The sequence below is a fragment of the Erigeron canadensis genome, chromosome 1 (genome assembly GCF_010389155.1).
Source record: "Erigeron canadensis isolate Cc75 chromosome 1, C_canadensis_v1, whole genome shotgun sequence".
Taxonomy (NCBI): domain Eukaryota; kingdom Viridiplantae; phylum Streptophyta; class Magnoliopsida; order Asterales; family Asteraceae; genus Erigeron; species Erigeron canadensis.
The window spans coordinates 26,649,411-26,674,210 of record NC_057761.1 but is presented as its reverse complement, the minus strand read 5'-3'; the positions used below and the strand labels follow the sequence as shown (position 1 = coordinate 26,674,210).

At 32.9% G+C, this 24,800-nt stretch overlaps 3 protein-coding genes across 3 annotated transcripts; 2 read left to right on the top strand and 1 right to left on the bottom strand.

Annotated features, from left to right (window-relative positions):
* The first annotated feature begins 3,318 nt into the window (after positions 1-3,318).
* On the top strand, positions 3,319-7,305 carry LOC122605100 (hypersensitive-induced response protein 4). Its single transcript, XM_043777979.1, has 5 exons — positions 3,319-3,595; positions 4,831-4,951; positions 5,406-5,497; positions 5,689-5,785; positions 6,640-7,305. The coding sequence occupies exons 1-5, from the start codon at positions 3,401-3,403 to the stop codon at positions 7,014-7,016; spliced, it is 882 nt and encodes a 293-aa protein (XP_043633914.1). The 5' UTR covers positions 3,319-3,400; the 3' UTR covers positions 7,017-7,305.
* Positions 7,306-8,690: 1,385 nt separating this feature from the next.
* On the bottom strand, positions 8,691-15,417 carry LOC122604894 (nucleolin-like). The gene is made up of 12 exons (XM_043777754.1): positions 14,956-15,417; positions 13,442-14,070; positions 13,246-13,335; positions 12,885-13,124; positions 12,235-12,450; positions 11,927-12,142; positions 11,499-11,823; positions 10,883-11,067; positions 10,358-10,707; positions 10,227-10,276; positions 10,053-10,105; positions 8,691-9,021 (listed from the first exon to the last, which is right to left on the bottom strand). The coding sequence occupies exons 1-12, from the start codon at positions 15,272-15,274 to the stop codon at positions 8,971-8,973; spliced, it is 2,724 nt and encodes a 907-aa protein (XP_043633689.1). The 5' UTR covers positions 15,275-15,417; the 3' UTR covers positions 8,691-8,970.
* Positions 15,418-18,505: 3,088 nt separating this feature from the next.
* LOC122582695 (probable rRNA-processing protein EBP2 homolog) lies at positions 18,506-20,377 on the top strand. Its single transcript, XM_043755123.1, has 2 exons — positions 18,506-18,580; positions 19,270-20,377. Exon 2 carries the CDS (start codon positions 19,278-19,280, stop codon positions 20,196-20,198), a length of 921 nt encoding a protein of 306 aa, XP_043611058.1. The 5' UTR covers positions 18,506-18,580; positions 19,270-19,277; the 3' UTR covers positions 20,199-20,377.
* The last annotated feature ends 4,423 nt before the right edge of the window (positions 20,378-24,800 follow it).

Genomic DNA, 24,800 nt, shown 5'->3' with positions numbered 1-24,800 from the left:
GTTTGAGGTGGGATGTGAACCGAGAGAGGGGGCGAATTTTGAGTTAGGATTTTTGCTATGTGTTTTTGTGAGGGAGATAGAGTCTGAAATTTTTGTAAAGAGTATTTTAGTCAAGAGTCTGAAATTTTTGTAAAGAGTATTTTAGTCAAAGTATAGAAAATGAAAATAAGAATGTATTAAGATAAAGAGTAAATTAGATATATTAAATTTTTAAAAGTTTAAGGAAGGGGTGTGAGTTTGCTTTATAAGAGAGTCTCCAACCTAGCTAGAGTTTTTGAAAATATAAATAACTTAACAACTAATAAGATTAGTAACTTAATAACTAATAAGATTAGTCCATCAAATACTAAAAATAAGCGTATTCTACATTCATAAATAAACATATAAACCTACCTAAGAACCCCTAAATGACGAGGCTTATATATAACTAGATTATACCCGTCCGATGGACGGGAACACCATAAATATTACGTAATTACTAACTGCTTATGTATATCGTTTTATTAAATGATAAATCAAATCATATGAAATGTCATGGAAATATAATAAAAGATAACTAAAGCTACTTTTATGATAAGGTTTGAATGAAACTGGTTGATGAAATTCACCAAATATGTTTTACATTATTGTACTATACAATACATTAATAATGTATATTTGGTGGCGTATAATTAAAACTTGATGGTGTAAAATACGCTAGAAAGAATAAAACATATTATATATAATATGCATAAACTAATTAAACAATAATGCATTAAAACAAACATTATAATATTGTATACTTTAAATTAATAAAATAAAACTTAGTTAGAAAATTATTTTTAGAAAAAATATGTATATAAAGTTTTAGATATATATAAATCATGTACGTTTGGTGACTTACGATTAAAATTTGGTGGTGTAAAATATGCTAGAAAGAATCTTTTCTTAATCTTAATATATACTATAAGACAGTTGAACTAATGACTAATTAACCAATCACATTGTTCGATTTCATCAAATTGACTTTTGATGATGTCATCATTTAGATAAACTGCAAATTAAAAATCCCAATAATCATTATCCAAATATATTCTTATATTAATATTTATATTAATTTGTAGAAAAAGTCTCATTAATTTACACTTTTTTGTTTTCCATCAATAATTTATACTTTTGAGCCCTGAAAATTCAATTTATATATATTTTTAACCATCAACTTGAGAAGTTTTTTTTATATATATATTTATTTTTAATCTTCAACATGATAATTTTTTTTTTAGAACAAAAATATTTATATACTTACTTTCTTAAAGTTATAATTGTCACTCAAATCAAGAGTTCTAATTGTTATCAAAGAATATGAAAACAATCCTAATTGTTATCTAATTATCATAGGACAGGTGATTAAAAATAGACCTATTTGTGTTATGTCATACATCATGATCAAATACATATACTTGAATGTTAAGTACAGGATCACAAGTATATTTACATTTTAACTGTGATTATTGTACTACAATTTATAAAGTATAACACTTAGAACCTTATATCTCAACATTATAAGCTATTATGAACTAAATATATAACGATTTAATATTGATTATATTGTAAACCTCGTGTCCAGTTTTAGACACGGGTCTAAAATCTAGTATATACTATAAGACAGTTGAAATAATGACTTATTAGCCAATCAAATTGCTCACAACAACAACAACAACAACAACAGGACCCAGTCCATGCGCGGGGTATGGGGGAGGTAAGCTGTAGACAGTCTTACCTCTACACAAAGGTAGAGAGACTGCTTCCATAGGGACCTCCGGCCACAAAGCAAATCAAATTGCTCAATTTCATCAAATTGACTCTTGCTTATGTCATCATTTAGATTAACTATAAATAAAAAATCCTAATAATCATTATCCAAATATATTATTATATTAGTTTTTATATTAACTTGTAGAAAAAGTCTTATTAATTTATACTTTTTTGTTTGCCGATAATAATTTACACCTTTTAGTGTGTATACTTAATTTATACTGAGTATTTATTGTTAGGCATCAACTTGAGAAAATTTTTAAAATTTATAATTATTTAATTAATCAAAACAATTTCAACATATGAAATATTGTCTACCAAAAATTATTTCAAAATATAATAACTTATTAACCAATTAAATCGCTCAATTTCATAAAATTGACTACCTTTTATGTCATCATTTAATTTAATTATAAATTAAAAAGTTTAATAATCATTATCCAAATATATCATTATATTAGTATTTATATAATGACGGTGACGAACATGTTAATATTGTACTACAACTTGCAAAGTATAACACTTATAACCATATATCTTCAAAATCATTTAACTAATTAAAACAATTTCAACATATAAAATATTGTCTACAAAAAATTATTTACGAAGATTAATAATATCGTAAACCTCGTGTCCAACGTTGGACACAGGTATAAAATCTAGTAAAATAACATATAATATGGCAGTATGCATAAACTAATTAAAAAATAATACATTAAAACAAACATTATATTATAATATTATAACATTAGATACCTTAAATAAATAAAATACAACTTAGTTAGAAAATAATTTTAAAAAAAAAACATGTATATAAAGTTTTAGATATATATAAATCTGAAGCTTAATATAATAATAATAATAACAAATAATTACGTACAAAGAGATATGTATAGTATGTAAATTTTTAGAGATATATAAATCTCAAACTTTAAGATGCAGCTAGCGAATCTCATAATATATCTGTTACTTTTTATTTTAAAATTTCATCAACTAATTTTTATTATTAATTAATGATGATTAGGATTAGTGATTATGAATAATTTAAATGACATGAGGATCTTAAAATTAAGAAATTAATGAAAAAATGACACGTGATGAAAAATCTTACATGACATGATCTCATAATTATATACGAGCATATGACCCGCGCGTTGCGGCGGAATTTAGTTTTAGGAGTGACAATTTGTTATATGGGTAGATATGGTAATTTAGTGTTGTAGTGTGTGGAGAGACATTTTTGAAACCATAAATATGGTGAAAGGGGGTTTTTTGAAAAAAAATATATGTTTAATTTTTTAAGACATATCATAAATAATATCTTAAAATGCTTTATAAAAGAGTATAGATGGAGATTTGTAAAAATAAGTAACTTAAAAAATTAAGGTAATAACGTAGACGACTTGTTCGCGGGAGAGAGGGAAATATAATATACGCGGCGGTTTGGGATCCTACGTGACAATAAAATTGAAAAAGATATACTTCCTTTCAAATTAAATTAAATTAAAATTCATCTATTAGATATTTTCTATTCCTATATATATATATATACATACACAACACACCACACCTATACATAGGCGAGGAAAGAAAGAAGGAAGAGGAGATGGGGAACGCGTCGTGTATATTTGTGGGTTGCATAGATCAAGCCAGCGTTGGGATCGTTGAGAAATGGGGTCGGTTTGAGAAATTGGCTCAGCCAGGTCTCAATTTCTTTAACCCCTGCGCCGGTCAGTATCTTGCCGGCGTTCTTTCCACCAGAATTGACTCTCTTGAAGTCAAAATCGAAACCAAAACCAAGGTCCTAGCCTTTTTCTTTTTTTCTCATTTTATCTTTAAACCCTAATTATATTTAATTCATTATTATTATATTTTAGGATCTCCGATTTAGCTTATTATTATTATATCATTATTATTTTTATGTGAGTCTGTTATATTGTAATTGTTATATACTATGGGAATTGTTTGTATATCGTATATACGAGAGAAAGGTACCCGCACGTAGTGTAGGTTATTTATCTAATGTGGTTTCGATTTATTGTATATTATGCATTAACATGTGTACATTGTTGAAAGTTGAAACTTAAAACCTTATTTGTTTTATAGGTATAGGTATAGGTATAGGTATAGGTATAGGTATAGGTATAGGTATAGGTATAGGTATAGGTATAGGTATAGGGTATAGGGTATATGGTGTAGGTGTAGGTGTAGGTGTAGGTGTAGGTGTAGGTGTAGGTGTATGGTGTAGGTGTAGGTGTAGGTGTATGGTGTAGGTGTAGGTGTAGGTGTAGGTGTAGGTGTAGGGGGGTAGGTGTAGGTGTAGGTGTAGGTGTAGGTGTAGGTATAGGTATAGGTATCACTCCGGTGAGAACACTTTTAAAATAAGAACGGTGAGAACACTTGAAAACATCACTTTGATGCATTAAAAGTCCATAAAATTAACATAGTCCAGAACTAATTATCATTATTTAAGTGTTTAACAACACATTGAGCCGTCAAAATCGAAAAAATTAAGTTTTTTATTGGATGCATCATTTTGAAGAATATGCATCCAAGAAGATGGATGCACAAAAAAAAACATGATTTTCTTGATTTTGACATGCCAATGTGTTATTAAACACTTAAATAATGATAACTAGTTATACCCTATGTTAGTTTTATGGACTTTTAATGCATCAAAATGTAGTTTTTAAGTGTTCTTATTTAGATCAAGCACAAAAGCTGAACCGTAGCTTAATTTTTGAGATACCAGTAAAGCTAGATAACGTAGAACATATAGTATAATTTTCACTTATTACAAGATAAGATGAAAGCGCGTAGAGAGAATCAGGAATGATCAACAGTTAAAATATCAAACTAAAATCTACAGATCTAAGCTACACCAAACCTAAGAGAGTCAAGCATTAGTTTGGAAAGTGAGCTTGCCTGTAAGTTGTGTGGAAAATTTTCAGTCTATGCTGATATTAAATTGGTAATATGTTTATTGTTTTAGTAGTGTTTATATGGCTAAAAAAGTTAAGTTTGTTATATTTGCAGGACAACGTGTTTGTTCAGATAGTTTCTTCAATTCAGTATCGAGTAATAAAGCAAAATGCTGATGATGCATTCTATGAGTTGCAGAACCCCCGGGAACAAATTCAAGCCTATGTTTTTGATGGTTAATTTTCTAAATTCATGCACCATTTTTACTTCTTTGATAGTAATTCTATTGATAGAGCTGGCAAAGTGGGCGGGTCAAGTTGGATATTGGGTCAACATGTATAATTTATTTTCAAGGGTTGAAACAGGTCGGTTTGGTTCTGCCTCAAAAATTTTGTCTGAATAATTAAGTTTTTTAAGCGATTAGTTTGTCAAATATATGACTACAAAAGTTATATTTTTTAATTTATTTTTTGAGAAAAACTTTGCTAACTTTAATGCTCCACTTATTTGACGTGTCTCTTACTTCCCAGTTATAGCTACTTGACTATTTCATTTAAGTTACCTGCTCGAGAAGTCGATGCATTTGAAATAAAATGTAACCCCAGTTCCTCAGTAAATAGTTGCACTGCCACCACTTTCTACTGTGCAACCCAAAATTGTTGCTCATCATATCACTACTGTTTTTTCAGTTGTACGAGCACAAGTTCCAAGAATGACTTTGGATCAACTCTTTGAGCAGAAGGATGAAGTTGCAAAGTGTGTATTGGAGGAGCTTGAGAAGGTGAGTTGAATTTACGTGTCAGGTTATCTACTAGTTTTATGTATATGAATGCACATCATACAACATAAGGCATCTATATGATATGATCATTGTTTAAAACTTTAATAAAATGCAATGCTATACCTACATTGGAGGTTAATCTATTACTATATTTTTCAATATTAATTAAATTTTGGTTGCAATGTATCCAGGTTATGGGAGAATATGGGTACAACATAGAGCACATACTGATGGTGGACATAATACCTGATCCCTCTGTGCGTAGAGCAATGAATGAGATCAACGCAGGTAATGTCGTTTAGCATGTTACTTTGCTGTACTATGTGCCATTATATTATGTTAAGGAAGTGGGAGGCTCTGTTATATCCTGCTATTTATGGGAAATCTAAAACATAGGAAAGTCGAAACGAATTGTGTGGAATCTTAACAAAGGACTTTCTGACACGCAAAGATAACTATTTACAAATGTAGTACAATCGGCATATATAACCTTATCATTTTACTGAATATGTGATCTCCATTAAACAGGAAGAGGAAGGGGAATTTAAACTAAAACCTTTCGCCCATTTTGTTAGTATTTAAGTTTAAAACCAGACAATGACACTTTTAAAAGCTGTTATGATCTTGTTTTTACCCACTCTTGGTCCGGTTGTCCCATTTCGGCTTTACATATGAACTGATGCAGTAACTAACTGCAGTTTAACACGTATTTGTTTTTTGGAATTTGATTATCTGTGTATTGTGACTTGAAATCTCGAACGAGTAAATTTGCTTCTTTTAGTCTGATTATCTTCTGGTCAAAATGCAACATTACTAATTCTCGCAGCGTTACATAAATTTACCTAAGTACCCCTCTTTCAACCTAATTTGAACATTTTGATGGAAAAAGCTCTTTGTCTCCATGGAAATTATCATGTTTGGTCAATTTTTTTTAAAAATATATCAGACATTTTAAACATTCAAACATCTTAATATCTGATTATTATTATTATTGCTTCTTACAGTAGAAGCACACATCCAAACACTTTACTCACTTATCTCAGCTTATCCTTTGATGATTTTGATAATTCAATATCACTTAATCATCTTTGTCTTTTATGGGCTAATCAGAATATTCCTTCTCTATATTTTACACTTTGCAGCACAAAGACTTCAACTTGCCAGTGTCTACAAAGGAGAAGCTGATAAGATCCTTCAAGTTAAGAAAGCTGAAGCCGAAGCTGAAGCCAAGTACTTGGGTGGGGTCGGTGTAGCAAGGCAGAGACAAGCAATAACTGATGGACTAAGAGAGAACATCTTAAACTTCTCCCATAAAGTGGAAGGTGCCTCAGCAAAAGAAGTAATGGATCTTATTATGATCACACAGTATTTCGACACAATCAAAGATCTCGGAAATTCATCAAAGAATACCACGGTCTTCATACCTCATGGTCCGGGCCATGTTAGGGACATTGGTGATCAGATTCGTAATGGTCTCATGGAAGGAAAAGCGGGCAGCTCCAATGCACATTCTGACTAAGTGTACAGTTTTGCCACTTACCTGACCTTTTGTTTTTTCTCTGGTTTAATATACAGAATAAAGAAAAATAGTTCTGGACTTGGGTTTATACTATATGAGTATGCAACTTAGTTTGAAAATATGTGTTAGTTGCATGCTTTTTTATGTCATGTGAGAGGGTTGGTTGAACTGTTTGCGTGCATGTATTTGTATTTTGTATGTTATGGAAGTGTATGTTTGCTTCCAAATATTCTCTTAGCTTTCGTTTTGTGTCCAATGACATGCTAAACTTACAAATTTTTTTTGTTTAGTCATCTTTTTCATAGATGCCAAGATGGATGGGTCTTGTAGGTTTGTTATCCTGGGTAGAAATAGATGGTTTCCTTAGGCGAGAAAACAGGCTGGACTTGTCGATGTTTTTATATAAGACTATGGTATGTTTAATACTAAGGAGGCAAATCGTGAGATAGCCAAAGAAACATATGTAAATAGCCATACTTTAAAGAGTATTAATCGACACTGATCATGTCAAATAATATGTCTTATTTTCCCCCTATAATCACGCCTGAAATATCTCTTGTAAGTAATCTTTATGGAATCAGGTAACAAGTGAATACAAAATTTTGTCTAGAATTAATTCCCATCCAGAATGTTTTGACGGCTCCGATGGATCATTAACATTTGATCTGTTTCACATCTTTTCTCAAGATGACTATAAGCTATTGTCTTCTACCAGATGACGAAATGTTTATATATAATCGGTTGAAATTCGACTCATGGAGAAAGGTTGTTGAGTCGAAAGTGCTTAATAACTATGTGAGACCGAGTCCAGTGGATCTTTAACATTTAACACTTGATCTGATTCATATTTTTTTCTCAAGATGACTGATTATAAGCTATTGTCTTCTCTTGTACCAGATGACAAAATGTTTATATATACTTATTGACAAAAATATTTCCTGAAGGCGGATAGAATTGTAAAACATTTTGTAATACAACTAGTGTTATACCCGGCCGTTGACCGGGGATAACAATGAGACACAAACTTTAACGCGGGTCATTAATTGTAAATGTCAACCGTTATTATCGAATAAAAAAAATGCATCGTTAAACAATACATTGTAAATCTTAAAACACAACTTTGGTGACGAAATAAAAAAAGTGCAAACTTTCTTGGAAGATAAAAATAAGAAGATAAAATTTTGACGGTGAAAATAAAAACTAAAATTTGAGTACTAGTACCATGAATCCTCAAAAATAAACTTTAATAGTAAAAATACAAAGTATTATAAAAGATTTGGTGACATCTATACAACACTAACTAAAAATGGTATAAAAGAAAATTAAAAATAAAATAACAAAGCAGGCAACCTAGCTACTGAGCCAGCCAATTCACTATTCACACTAAATGTTTTTAAATATGTTATAATATGTATTTAAAATAGAGAATTGTGTAACATTGTGTAATACAGTATGTAATTTTTTACCATACACGGTGAGGATTTTCCGATGTGATAGGCTAATGGTTGATTATTGATGAGTGAGCAATATCAATGCTCTTAAAACATATCAAGTGAAAAAAATAATCTTTAATTCATATTGACAAGAAACACGTATGTCTTAAAATTTTACCATACACATTACAGGATTACACAATATGATGCAAAATTGCAAACTCTAAAAAAACTGCAAAAGTTTGAAACTTGACTATGCAGAATTTGATCATTTCAGTTTCAGAAGTATCTCAATATACTTCAGCCAAAGAAGAAAAAGAAAACACAACAAGCATTTCTCAGGGATACAAAGACAGCCGTTACATATATTTTTGATTTACCGCCCGAAAAGTACATGTAAGAATGATGCCTCAAGGTTTAAACACCCATAATCTTCCCCAAGCAAACACTTCCACAGAAAGGAAAAAAAAAACAAAAAAACAGATGGATGTCTTGATCCTTATGCCTTTAACAATTGGTACTTAGTAGTATGTCCTACGAATATCCTGAGCTCCCCTATAACTGCCACCAGCCTGCACAAATAAAAGATTAGAAGTGTTAAACATAATTACAAATATTATTATTAGTAACGGGTAGTTACTAATGCAGCTTGGACCCACATGTGATTGGAGACACAGGTTCGATCCTTAGGGATGCCTAAAACATGTGGGTAGAAAGTGAAGGTATTTTAACGATATCATAACCCTTACGGGGTGTGATGATGAGGATCCAATGTGGTTCTGGGAACAGGGTGCCCTTCTTTACCCTTTTTGTCTGTTATTGAAATAATTTAGGAGGTTTAGTGTGTTAAAACTAAAATAAAAAATAAAAAAAATTGGTGTTTCTGCCCAGTTGACAAAAGCTAAGCACCAAGACAGGAAGGAAAAAACATTCCGATACAAGAAAGGATGTACATGGGGACTGAATATTGTTCGATACATGGAAGTCATCTATTGTTAACAGTTATTTATCTATCGTTAACAGTTATTTTCTGAAAGCAAAATAATCATTATTCAATACTAGTAGCAGTTAGCATTTAGCAACATATTAGATGATTATACACGCAGTATGCAAGTGGAAAAACAAAAACTTCTTCATCAAAGAGAGACACAGACTACTGCTACTAATGTTATATCTGGTGAAATTTTAAGTAGCACATAGAAATGCAAAACAGCGGTACTCTTATAAGAAGAGTTCAAATGACAAGAAAAGAAAGACAAACTGCCTCTCTAATTGGCAAAAATATTAGTTTCAAAGTAATTTTGGGAATGAAGCATTTAATTGTATCACAAGATTTCATTAAGGTAAATGCTGCAAGATTCCATTTGTGAACATCATTACTCTCCCTTAACGAATGGCTCTTACTTCTGATTTTCTCCGTGTCAAGTAACAGTGACCTTGTAGTACATATCTGTTTCTATTTAAACCAATAACTAGGCCCACGAATTCAAGATGTCAAATTGTGATATCATTTTTCTACTTCGAAAATTGATAGCATGTTTTCTTTGTCTTTCTAAAATACATCATTTCAAGATTTTCATGCAACAGGATTATTTAGTAGTACCTGGTAGTAGCGTGTGGAATCTCGAAGTTGATAAGAAGCTAGGAGCGGTGAACCTGAATTTGTTAAGATATATTAAGCATTGCAATTTCAATTAGTCAATTACAAATTGACAATACGTATTTGTTGGCATTTTACTATTGTAATATTTGGTTTATCTGTTTATGTAAAAATTACCTCCAGCATATGTAGAAACACCGGCTCGGCTGCCATCATGTCGAACAACTCTATAAAAATCACAAATATAATCAATCAATATACGTTAAAGTAAGGCTGAAAATTTGAATCTTAGTAAGCGTTTAAAAAACCTTGAGATTCCAGAATCATAAGGATCGTGAGCAATCTGTGCATATTCAGATGAATGGTAACCTCTGTAACGTTGAGTTCCAGGTACAGCAGCAGTCTCGATGTACCCCCTATTAGATTGGGTCAAATGAGAATGATCTAAATATCTTGAATAAAGTTGACTCCGTGTTTGACTTGTTGATGGAGGTTCACGGTACAAAGTATGATGTTGGTTATGGCTTTGAATTGTGGAAGCAGATTCATGGTATGCAGTCTGATGTTGGTTATGGGTTCGAACTACGGGGGGAACATATTCAGAATATATTCGACTTGGCTTAGCAGTCACAGGTTCAATGTATCCAGCATGTGGTTCCTAAAAACATTCAAAATCTCGAGTAAATAGACAACACGACTGTTTTAATGCTAACAAGTAAAATACCACCATTTAGACAGTGAACCAGGAACTGGATGATAAGCATCAGATGGAGCATATTTAGGAGCATATGTATCTATATATCTGTATAATTTAACTTTAATTATACTAATACCATCTCCTTGAGGTGTCTTGTAGACAGTGAACCAGGAACTGGGTGATAAGCATCAGTTGAGGCATATTTAGGTGCATATGGATCTATATATCTGGTGCTTGCTCTGTGGTCATCATGCCCTCTTATAGTAAGAGTATCTCTTCTTGGGTCCCTGTAATTATCTCTTTCCCTTTCAGGCATATTACCTAAAATTTTGATGCAAACAGGTCAAATTAGAATGGCAATTTCGCCCAATTTACTTATGAATCTACAATTCAGATTTTGATTTATCTCTAGCGCGTCAAGTGTTAGAAACTAAGAATCAGCATAAAAGGAAATTAGTCAAATGGATCGAACAGATCAAATAGGGTGAAAGTAGCCTAATATGTATTTTTAATGCATAAAACCTCCTTAATCAGTTTGTTCTCTTGAACTGAAAACAATAAGAAAATAATAATAATTGAGATCCTCTATAGTAAGAACCCCTAAGTTCTCAAAGAGCAAAATAGTAGGTTTCTATTTTTTTATTTGTTGGTGGACCCTTAATCATGTTTAAATTTCACCAGTTTTAGGGATTCCAACTTTAGAGGATCTCGATCCTATAATAAAATATACACCGAGTTCCTGGCACAAATACCTTTTTGCTTCTTGAAGGGCTTTTTGCCATGAACGTTTCTGTTACCTCTGTCTTCGCGGCCTTCGTTAGTGGTTGCCTGTTTTCTTTTGCGACTTCCAGCTTTGGATACAGTTTTACTATTTTGACCTTCACCATCATTTTTTGGCTTTTTTGTAGAACCATGATCACGAACGTTCAACTTCTGACCAGATGATGCTTTTCTTTTCCTTTCACCTTGTTGAGAGTTTGAATCACCTTTCATCTTTAGCGGTGCAGCTTCTTTAGAACTTTCACCATTCTTTTTGGTTGATCCCTTTTGTTGAGGCTTATTAGTTTTGGCTTTGATCTGAGACATTAAAAGTAATTCTTAGAATAATTCACTAGTAGCTACTGAGTAGAATAGAAGAGAGACGTAATCACACTCCAATGCTCAACCAAAGGACCTTTACCTTGCTTTTGGAGGAACTGTAATTGCTTTTTTTAGTTTGCGGAGTGTTCAAGACACCTTTCATCTTTGATGATTTAGGTTCTGACATTTTATTTGAAACTCCACCCGCTTTATTCAATGATAACGCTTCATTTTGCTTCTCAACTTTGAACCCCCCACGTAAACCCTGCTTATTGAGTTTGCCCTTTTGCTCAGGCTTTGCAATGCTAGCTATAATCTGACACAAGAAATAATAATCAGAATGAAATTCATAGAAATAGACATTGGCGATACACTCAGAGACACACAAGCATCTGACTACATATATACCTTGGAGTCTCCTTCAGTAGCAGAATTATTTATCCCAGCCACACAAGCAACGGCACTTTCAGAAGAAGCAAAGGTGATGAACCCGGAATCTTTTTGTTTAAATCTTGAGCTCTGGCACAACTTAATACTAACAACCTCACCATACTGATTACATAATTCCTTAATCTTCTCTTCGTTCCAATCTTTAGTAAGTCCATCAACACATACCCGATTGACCTAAAACATGAAAAGACAAATGTTAGTCATCTGACAATGAGAACCAGTCAGTTTAAAATAATTTTAGCAATTCGCTTTATACTTATAAATGTAAAACAGATATTTGATCATCACTAACTGTTGCCTAACAAAAATAGCATAGCATTTATCTCTGGATGATCTGCTATTAGCCAATATAGACATTTTCCAATCCGTCCCAAAACAAAGCATCCATATTTCTATTTTGAGATGTCCCAAAATAAATGTCCACTTTCAAATTTCTAAAACTGCGCGCATTTACAAAGTGGACATTCATTTTGGAACAGAGAAAATAATTAGATGAACTATTGGTAAAAGTTGATTGTACATTCCAAGCAATGAGAAGAATCCAATTACCCAAAACCTAACACTACTCTAATCTGTTCTACATAACTAGCATAGCTAGTTTATCTTACATGTGACAGTCCATCGCCACTTGAATGCACAGGTGTTACCAAAAAAGCAACTTTAGCACTTATATCACGTCCAAAAACTGCATCTGGCTTTTGGAGACGTTGATATGCTGCTACAGCATCGGAATGTGTGGAGAACTCCAAGAAAGCAAAACCCCTAATTTTCCTGCCACCTTTAGTATTCCCTGGTAAACGGATCGCCTCAATACGCTCAATTCCATAATCTTTCAATTGTTGCAACACCTTGAAGAAGAGAACGATATACTCTCAAATGATCAAACACATTAAAAAGTAGTAAAAAAAATCTACCCTCTGCAAATGATGGAACAAGGAAGTGAATGATTGTTAACATACACTAACTTACTTCTTCTTCTCCCCATCGTTTGCAAATATTCCCCAAATAGAGTGCATCTTTGCTCTGTCTTGCTGATACCTTAGCTAGCTTGCCCTTTACCTGGGTATGGAATATTAAATAGCATGGCTGACTAACTGTGTGAAAGAAAATAAGATATAATCTAACTTGTCAATTTCACTTGGTGCCAATTCCAAAAGCTACATACCTCAACTCCATCTTTCAACTCAGAAAGAGCACGATTTGCACAATCAACAGATGCAAACTGAATGAAGGCAAAACCTTTGCTCTTATTTGAGGTGAAGTTCCTCACTACTTTAGTGGATTTCAGCTCCCCAAAGCGTTGAAAGACATTGACCAGGTCATCTTCAATGGTATCTTTATCCAAATTACCAACATAGATTTCTTTATTCTTATCTTGGTTATTATCAGGGGCGGAGTCCTGAACTACAACGGGATCTTGATCTTTATCTTTATCGCCTTCAATGACTGCATCATCGCCCTCACTAACATCATCATCATCATCATCTCCTTCATCAAAATCACTTCCATCAACATCCACCTTTTCTTTATAATCATCTTTAACAGTTGAATCAATATCATTGTCACACAAAGTTTGGGTGCTAACAACTAGGGCAGAATCATGAGTGGTCATTATTTCTTCAGTAGCCTTTATGTTCCCACTGTCAACATCTTTGGAAAATAGAGCATCATTATTCTTGCAAGGTGATTCACTGATGTTAACTTCGTTGACAACCATAGGATTGTTATTATTGTCGAGTACTTCAAAGTCATCAACATTAACAGCAGGCAAATCTTCTTGTGCCAATTTCGTTTCTGCATTACGGTAATAAGATTTATCACCAAAAAGTAGTGGTATTATTGATCAGCATGGCCCAGTAAAATCAATGAGAGCATCCGGGAATGGTGCCTCCATCACACCACCAAATCACCAAGATAAACAATCACACTGATCATTACACCAAACACGTAATGGTAACAACACACTGTGATGCACATCACACCATAAAGAAAGTGATGTTCATGGTGTGATACATAGGACCACTCTGTGTGCTCTAATGCAAAACTCAAAGAAATGTCACAACAACAAAAAAAAAGAACCGGACAAACCTTCAAAGGAATGTTGTTGTAAAAAGATTAAACGAGTTGAAGAATGTGTTACAGTGTCACACAAATTATCTCCAACTATGCTATAAAGTATAAACTTACACAAATTTAACCACCAAACTAAAAATCTACTGCTACACAATCAAACGTCAATAGCTGTGCATTTTACTGAGAAATGTGAATGTAAATTAGTTAAGCAGCTAAAAACTTACGATTCTTTACCAGCATCACTTATTACAAACATATGATTTATCTATATATAATAAATGGGGGTCATTCGAGTGCCTCATTGTCGCATTTCTTTCTCAATTTACCTTTTTTCCGTCTCTTTGGAATATAATTTGCTATCTTAAAGACTAAAGTTCCCATCTTTTATTAACCCCATATGATCTTATCAAGATTCTAAATTGGTCTCAAAATCGAAAAGATTCGGACTGAGAGAAATACTAACCATCCGAAACGTCGCAATATTCTTGCACTAATTAATTTTTCATGCTACACAACAATGGAATACTACAAATTCAATAAAATCATAAATTCATAATAATAAATAGATCAAACCAACAAATAATAATAAAAGGTAAATTTCCATACCTGCAGAAGCATTAATATCCGAATCCACATTATTATTCTGAATTTCGTTATGGACAGTCTCGACATCCGGTTCGCTCACCGGATTGATCGCCGGTTCAGAAATAAGACCCGAACCGGGAATTGGGTCAAATTCAGGAATAACAAATTTCAAATAATCATCATCATCAGCTACTGCCGATGCTGAATTAGATTCCGGTTCAGGTACCGGTGGTTTATTAGTAGGTGATGATGATGATGATATTGATTCATTATTGTTATTATTATTATGATGGGTGTCGGTGGATTGATTTCGCGGTCTTGGCTTCCTTCTAGGAGGCATTTTTAGGGTTTGTTGGGTGTTGGATTCGATCAACGAAGAATTGGGAGGTGTACGAGTTACCGGAGACGGACAACCCAAAAGTCAATATACGGTTGTTTGTTTGGAACACACCCAACGCATTATCCAAACCACTTCGTCCAAATCCTCATTTGCTTTTTTTTTAAAAAGGAAAAATAAAAACTACTCAAAGTATCTTGTTTCAAATTTTTTAAAAGTTTTAAATTTTTTAGCTTTAACTTTATAAGATGAAGATGAAGATAATAGTTATGTTAAAATCGATACACAGATCATCACATAAAATCTTTTTATGATATATCAGTACATTCTTCTTGGTAAGCTCTTATTTTACCGCTAACCTATATTTTCACAATGTATAAAAAATTCAATTACTTATTTAAAAAAAAAAAGAAAAGGTGAAATTCGGATAAGATTATAAGTGACATGACCAAAGGTATGAAAGCAATGATTGATAAGTTTAGGCCAATCACAAATTGGGTCTTATCAGTTACGGTTGTGTTGGATTCATGTTATAAACTAAAGATGGTCGTGTACTCGTGTTTAGTTTTTTAGAAACTTTGCATGAGTGACATAGCACTTGAAGAAAAAGGTAAGGACTATGATTGATGGATTGAAAGAATTAAATCTAGAGTATGAGATAATCTACAATAGTCAACATGATTCAGTTGATGTGTGAAAACTTCAAGTCTTGGAGGAGGTGGTTATGTGGATGATTTGACTAGTTTCGAGACATGTCAAAGTTGATTTGACAAGCCTCAAGAGAAAAAGGATCACAGTTAAATCAATATTTGTATGAATCTCTTTTTGATAGAAAACTAAAAATTGATATCTTAAAGGTTTGAATGGATGATGAAGGAAGATATCCACAATTAGCTCTCATGGCCCATGATATGTTGAGCATCCAATCGCCATTGTCATTTCTAGGTCATCGTTTAGCATTGGAGGTCATATTTACAACAAATATCGAAGCTCATTGTTGTCAACAAATGTGGATACATTGTTATGCATGGTTGTTGTTTGGTCGAGGAGGTATTGTAGTTATTCTTATTTGCGTATTTTCTATGTATTGTATTTGATTAACTCAAAATAACTTTACATGCATAGATGAAGACGAAATGGATGAAGAAGGACTTATAGAGGATATCAAGCTATTTGGGACAACATTGCTTAAGGTTCTCCCATCAACATTGACTCGTATAGGTAGTTTGCTCTTTGTTGTATAGAATTTTTCTATAGCTTGCATTATAGACTGTTTGTGCATTTTGTTTACATAATGGTGCCCGCATATTCAGTTTATTTAATTTTACTGAAGTGGATATTTATTTTATTAGTTAATTGTGTTTGGAATTTAATCAGTATTGTGTGTTTGTGTATTCTTATAGCATGGTATTGAATCAATGATGTATTTAATGTTTTTTTTAGTGAGATGGGTATTTAATTTTGGTTGAAAAAAGATATTAAATTTATAGTTAATGCAATGACGATTCTTTTTTATATGGTTTCCTAATCTTTATTGCTTGAGAGTTTCCAGTTGACATGCATTCTGTTCGACTAATATATCGCTCTTGTATAAAGTAAACTTTTAACCCAGGTGTTGATGTAATGCAAGGCTGACTTCAGTAAACTTCTAAGTTAGTTACTGGTATGCTTTTGTTTTTGTGTCATTTTCTGTTTATTTGTTGTCATGGATAATACTAGAGATTGTGATGTTGTTATTTTGCTATCATTTGTTGTTGGTTATTGAACTTGATGTTTAATGAGTAATTTATTTTAGATTTTCCCCACACGTCCTATGGTCGTATTTAATAAAAATATGAGTTGATTTAGTAAAATTTTGGTACTTATTAAAATGAATTATTTTTTGTAGGTTCGCTCAGCTTGAAAGAGAGGGTAAACGCCATAAAACAACTCAACATGAAGCCACAAGATGAAGATTCGAAAGCAAAACCCGAAGATTGGATCCCCAAGCAATGCGAGAGCCTATAAACAAAGTTGACTATGGACATAGGTACCTACATCTGCCTTTTTTTAATGCAGGTTTAACCCACTATTTTAGCCTTTGAACACATACAACATCGTAGTAGGTCCCCTTAACACATACGCAACGAGGGTTGTTGGACGATAACCTGCACACTTCGTTCTCCTCTCCTTAAGGCTTTAAAAGTTTGATATGTTTTTGCTTTGAAATGTCAGTTTGAAGGGGAAACCTCCCGTAGGAAGTCAAGGTGAAAGAAATAAGTAAAGTCCCCTTTTTTGAACTGTATAACTCAACGAAATCATACACTGAAAAGCTTGTTTTTTTCGTTGTTGCTATATCAAATGGTTATCGAAAAACAACTAAGCCTTTTACTAAAGTTATATGAGGAAGGTTGGGTGATCATCATCTTCGGAGTGTAGCCAGAGGAAGAAGGTCGGATAATCTTTTTCTCCAAACGGTTAGCCTCTACACCATCTGTATTTGTAGTTATACTCGACAGAAGCAATGGACTACTCATCCTTACTACCTTATAAAAATTATCCTGTTCCTGTTGAAAAGTTACTCATTTGGGTCGAGAGATTAATCTGATTTACCCAATTATCTATTTACATTATTTACCTACACTACTTGAGGCCACCATCACCCGCAATCGTCGTCATCACCAAACCGTCGTCTACCATTGTTGCCGCATTACGCGAGTATCGTGATAGTACTCCAAAAGAGCTGAGTAGCCCAATACGTCTGAATGACAATATTAATTAGATCCCTTCTAATTAAACTCATAATATTTTGTACTGACCTAGTTATCTTTCAATACTTTTGGCGTGTTTGGTTCACAAAATATTTTTGAAAGGAATGGAGCTTTTCAAAAGAATTGGAATTTGAAGGAATGAAATTTGACGGAATGTTTTTGATTTTTAAAAATTTAAGTGACGGAATGAATGAAATGCCTTCATCCATCCTCAAGGATTGGAGATTCCATCAAATGATGGAATGTTGACATTCCTAGTTTCCTACGAAATGAGATTCCTTCTTTTTTAACAACCAAACACACTAAAGAATTGAATTTAATTTTAATTCCATCCGATTTAATCAAATTCTTTTACTCATGAGTTTATAATTTATGTAGCCCTTATTTAGTTGGGCTTAATATTTTAATAATCCATCAGCCCAAATGATCTTTTGTTCTTTTAGACAAAGTGGCCCGCTTTATATAGAAATTAGAAAATGAAAAAGAAACACTTTCAGGGTTTAAGCTTCAGGTTCCATCATACATCGACGCCTTTTCTATACACCACTATATTTCTACGGTTAGTTCTTTTACTCAAAATTTGTACTATATATCGTAATTTCTTTTATTTATGTATTAATGAAGTCAAATTAATTAGCTTTAATCTTAATAATTTGTAATTTTCTTTAGTAAACAGATTTATATTTTTTAAGTTTAGGGTTTATGTTTAATAAAATGTCAGTGTGCGTGTATATATAATATATAATATATAACGTGTGACCAGGAAAAAAAATTAAGAGGGGATAAAATTTAAAAAATTCATGAAAAACAAATCTAAAAGGGGGCAAAGTTTATTAATTTATAGCAAAATCATAAATATTCATGGTAAAATTTCAATTTCGAGGGGGCTGAAGTTTCCACTTCTTTGGTACCACCTCGGTATATCGAAGTACTGGTCAGGGTGAAAATCAGCAGCTGAAGTTTCCACTTCTTTAGCTCTAAGTTGCGATTTATCCGTAGCTACTAGTGTTTAGGTTTGCGATCAAATTATATGTCGTTACAAGGTTGCGATTCGTGGTTTGTGTTTGTAGTCCCTTGTTTTGTGGTTTGTGTGTTCATTTTTCGGTTCATTTATCTTGACTTTTGTAATGGGTCAATGCATCAATCGAGATTTTCGTAATCTCTTAATATGTATAGTTTGCTTGTTTGACTAATGTTTTTTGCTGAAAAAAGGTATTTAAGTTAGGGTTATGTTTGTTGTTTTTGCAGATTAACTAATGGCTGTTAAAAAGCCTACACAGAAGTTGTTGGAGACAATACCTGAAGATCTTGATATGAATGTATCTGATTCCGACCCGGAAACAGAATCAGATCCTGAATCGGAATCTGACTCAGAAGGGGATGAAGATGTGAAATTAGCCGAACCTTCTAAAACTGCTATATACAGCAAGGAAGGTATACTTGATAAACTTGCAGACATTAGTTGGCCCGAGGATGTAGAATGGATTCATAAGCTTTCACTTGATATCCAACAAGAAGAAACGGTGGACGTTAATGATGATTTAGCCCGTGAGCTTGCTTTCTACACGCAAGCATTAGAGGGTACAAGGGAAGCCTTTGTTAAGTTTCAAGGTATGGGTCTTCCTTTTCTACGCCCAACTGATTATTATGCTGAAATGGTGAAAACCGACACTCACATGGAGAAGATCAAGGGTCGGCTGTTATCTGAAAAGAAGAGAATAGAGGAAGCGGAAGAGAGAAGAAAGATGAGAGACAACAAGAAGAAGGCTAAAGAAGTGCAAGCGGAGAAACAGAAAGAACGGGTCAAACAGAAGAAAGACGAGATTGAGTCAGTTAAGAAATGGAGAAAACAACGACAACAAAGTGGGTTTCCAGGAGGTGAGAAAGGTAGTGATATGGGTTTGCCATTTGAAGTTGGAAAAGAGTCAGATAAAGCTAAGCATCACAAACGTGTTGGGGTTAAACCTTGGGACCGGTCAGGTGGGAAAGGAAAGCCAAGCGGTGGAAAAGACCGAAAAGGAATGGGTGGTAAGAGGAAGAGCAGAGAGTTTAGGGATTCGAAGTATGGGTTTGGAGGAAAGAAAGGTCTGAATAAACAGAACACAGCTGAAACGACTAATGATTTCAAAGGCTTTAACAAAGGTGATTCCTTTCAGAATAAGAAAAGAAAGAAGTGACCGTAAGTTTCTTCATTTTGGCCCTTTCAGGTCAGATTGTTGTTTTCATCAAATATCTAAATTCTTAATGAATATTGTTTTTCGCAATTGTTGTTTAAGTTTTAGTTTTGTCTACTTGTTTGGTTACCAAGTGTTACACATATTTCTTATAAAATACAATTCTGCAGTGCAATGTTTCATCTTTCGTTTTTTTAGCTTATCAAGTTTGGGAGAAGGTTTACTTTCTAATTTTTTGTGCTTTTTGGTTGATTCATTAATTTATTAATCATATTTTATCTTTCTTCGATTCATATAAGTAATTATTAGCTGCGGTCTAGCAATAAGACTCTGATTATCATTGGAGATTTCATGACACACGCATGTCAGTTGTGTCTTTGGTGCATGATTTAGATTTCAAATAAAAAAAATTATTAATACAAATTTTCCATTGTGCATAAAATCTTTCCTACTTGTGTCATTTTTCCAACAAGATTTTTTGGATGCAGTATTAAACTGCATGGTATACTATGGTCAACGCAGTAGTATTGGCTAATTTAGTATGGAATTGCCGTGGCCAGTTTAGTATGGACTTGACTGTTCGATTTACACAATCTGTAGTCAAAATTAGATGAGTTGCAAATTATATTTTCTGCATTTTACAGAGACTGGCTAGAGTTACCAAACAATCTGCATAAGCCAAGTGCAAGTTGTAATTGTTTAGGCTTTACGACTGCCCAATATGCAGAAGTAGTGAGCAGAACTACATGACCTGTCCTATGCAAGTCTCTATGAGGTTTACCCTTTCTTGACAGTGGTTTTTAGTGTAGAAGTCGGATACAAAATAATTAAATGGTCAGGAAAGCATGTTATCTAATGATAGAACTAGGAAGTAACATATCAATGCGTCTATTATTTGGTCTCTTTCTCCTAAAATATGTCAAAAACCAAACTTATGTAGCACTAGTATTCATTTTTCACATATTTTAATTAGGCAAATGTCCTGGATGTTAGAAATCTTTAGTAAAGAAGGAAGCAACAGATAAGTTAGATTTGAACCAACAATGTGACCCTCTACAACTTCATCATCTGTGTAGATTGACTCAGCTTCATGACACAAATCAACCTCTTACTAGATAAATAGGGTTACTGGTTTAGCACTAAGCCCATTTTAGATTTGGGCGGCAACAGGTAATCATTTTGTTTTTGTTTCTTCTCTCAAATATAACAAACACCAAATTTGACTGATGTATTTGGTTTCGTTATGTTGAGTTCCCAAATCTGTTGCTGTTTGTAACCGTCTCTCTACTGTGTCGGTTTTCGGGTTGTTAGCTCACCCTTTAGTTCTAGTTCAAATCAAAATCTGTATGACTCAACGTTATTGCATTCAACTTGATTTTTTTTCCAACCTTTTTGGATTACTTATTTGTGAATTATGCAAAAGGATAATATCTAAAGATCAATGGTTCTAATTGTCAAGCCTATGATAGGTACTACTACTAGTAGTAGCAAGTCCGACTATAAACATCAACGTGGATAAAAACTCACCCATATTTTTGGTTGAGTCAATTAATGAGTTATCAAAGACACTGCTTTGTGGAATATCTTCTGTTTTTGTCAAATCAAACTTAATTAGAATCATAAATCTTGCCGGATAAAAGTCTTTACCTTTGTCCCTTTTTAGGGCCCATTTTTTAAAAATATATATGACAGGTTGAAGTTGATTCAGCCATTCAACTTATCTTCCCATAAATATCATTGATTTGGGACTTTGGGACTTGGGTGATGTTTTATCTCTAACGTGTCAAACCGGTAATTTAAAAGGTGAAATATTCAATCGAGCGCGCTGAGGGAAATTCGAGAGATCCGGAGACATGGCCACTACTGGCCTACGGTCCTTGCAGATTACATAGCACATGCTATTATAAAGTAAACTAGCGAGATGCCAGGAATTTACAATATGGTGAAATATATTAAGTCATAGATAAAAAAAAATTTCAAAATCTTTATTATATTGTTTCTTTTATCGAACAACTGCAAGTATGTTACTCCGTATTAATTTTAAAAATCTTTTAAATCCTCAAATGAGAAAAATTAATTTATAAAATTGTTATTGTTACAATAATATTATTAATCATAGACTTAATAATTTCTATTAAAAAAAGACTAAAACTAAAATCATTACTTGAAGTCAAGTTTACTTTTTAATTTCAGTAGTCAACTCTCATTAGCTTTCACACCACACCTTAACTAACCAAAAGCTTACACAACACAAATCATATTCTCCTTCCTTATATATTCCCCATTTTCCCATTCTCCAAAATAACACCAACTCAACTCTCCTTCACACAAACATATACAAACACAAACAAAAAAAACATGTTTGAATTCACATATGAAGTACTCACAGTTGCTGCTTCAAACCCACATTTCATATTTCTGGTCTGCAATTTGATCATAGTCACTCTCATTCTTGTTAGCTTGGAACCCACTTCACATTCAGATAATGATCATAATAAACACACTGCTACTCCAATCCCTTCACCACCACCACCAAATGTCACTAACCAAGACAAAAGCTTCAAAACCACGACTCGGGTCACTCTGCAGGAAGAAACAACCCAAAATGTGCTAATAGATGTTGACAAAGAGTCATATGATTGCAACATATCAGTCGATAAAGTGTCATGTCATCGTGACTTATCTGTCGACAAAGTGTCATATGACTGCAACATATCAGTCAACAAAGTGTCGTGTGATCGTGACTTATTGGTCGACAAAGTGTCATATGATTGCAACTTATTGGCTGAAAAACATGAGGAGTTGTTAGAGGATGATGAACTTAGAAGAAGAGTAGAAGAATTCATTGATAAGATTAATAGTGGTTGGAAAGCTGAAAAGATGAGCTTAATCTATGATCAACTGAATTCATCCACTCGTTAAGGTCTACTCTCTTTTGGGTCGAAGTCAAGATCAAAAACCAATGTGCTGATTTTTTTTCATAATTTTAAATAATTAGTTTTCAGAATGACTAGATAGTGCTATTAGGGATGTCAATAAGTCTCTTAGAATTTATGATCCGGGTCCAACCCGGTATAGGGTTAATAATCTGGTTTGATTGTTGGTTCTTATGGTTCAAAATTTTTAGTTCTCGATTTAGCTTTTGTAAACTTGGACATTCGAAGTAATCTATTGCATATAGTTAACTCTTTCGTTAATTTGTTTGCGATACAAAACATGGAACAAGTATGCCCAAATTTCGGTTACTAAATAAGAACTTTGTCAAAGTGTATTAAACTGGGTGTATGTATCAAACTCTGAGAACTTTTATGTTATGTAATAATTTTTTAAATTTTATTTATTGTGTATGCGATTACCTTTTCATCTGCTAACCATATAAGTTGTGACATTAGCGGGTTACAAGTTATAAGATGTTACGTCCATAAAATTGATAATTTTGTAAGTTTAATACATACAGATTAGAAGTTTTGAATGTTTGAAACATAAAATAGCAAACTGTAACATGTTTAATACTACCAAAATCAAAATTAAAATCAAATCAGCTTCTTCCAGTCTGGTTATTGATTTGATTGTCATCTGGTTTTGAAGTTACTCACAGCTCTATGTGCTACAAAAAGTTGTATTTTATTGTTTGTTGTTGTAACATACTGTATTTTTTTGGGACAGTTCAACTACTACACTTCATTATTATGTGTTAGAACTTAGAATATGCTGTTTGGTAACAAAGTTATTTTACATGAGAAAATCGCAATTGGGTTTGTGGGGTCTATTCCAAATTGCAAAAAAGAAGCAAATAACAACAAAACATCCAAGCATGCAATCAATGGAAGTCAAATTTGTCCATCTACCTATATCCATATAAACCGAAATTCAATCTTTTTCATCGACATTGAAAAGTATAGTTCCTGAAAAAATGAATCCATTAGAAGAATCGTATACTTATATTAATATTGAAATAGATCCACAGGATTTCTTTTAATGTAATAAATATTGTCCGGTTTGATAAGCTAAACGGACAAGGTTTTTCACGTTTATTAATATTAGATAGGTGTCCGCACGATGTTGCGGCAGGATGGTGACGGCGAGAGGTGTAAGTTATTGATGTAAAAAAACAATAATATAGTTATTAAATTTATGGGTTAAATGATAAATGTTTGTAAATTAATCCATCTGAGAGTATTTTTGGTAAACTATATGATTTAGTTGTTAGGGATCTTGATATATTAAGATCATTTTGGATACATCAAATTCTAGAATTTAAGACATATTTTAAATATAAAACCTAAAATGCTTTCATTTAGATGGGTTGGTCTGAGATTTCTTTTAAATCGATTATGTGGACCTCGAAGGTGAGTTTTACCAAGGTCTCGGGTTCGAGTCTTGGGTTTCTCATCTCAAGGTATTTTCCATGAGAAGAGGGTTAGCGATTTGTTGGTTAAAATTGTCTCTAGGACGTGTGAATCGAAACTAACTTTACAAAAAAATAAATATAAAAGCCAAAATGCTTTATAGTTTATAATAATAATATAATAAAATAATAAAAGATAAAATAAATATAAAAATGTGAACTACGAGTCTTTTGACTTAATTTTACGCTAGCAGGAC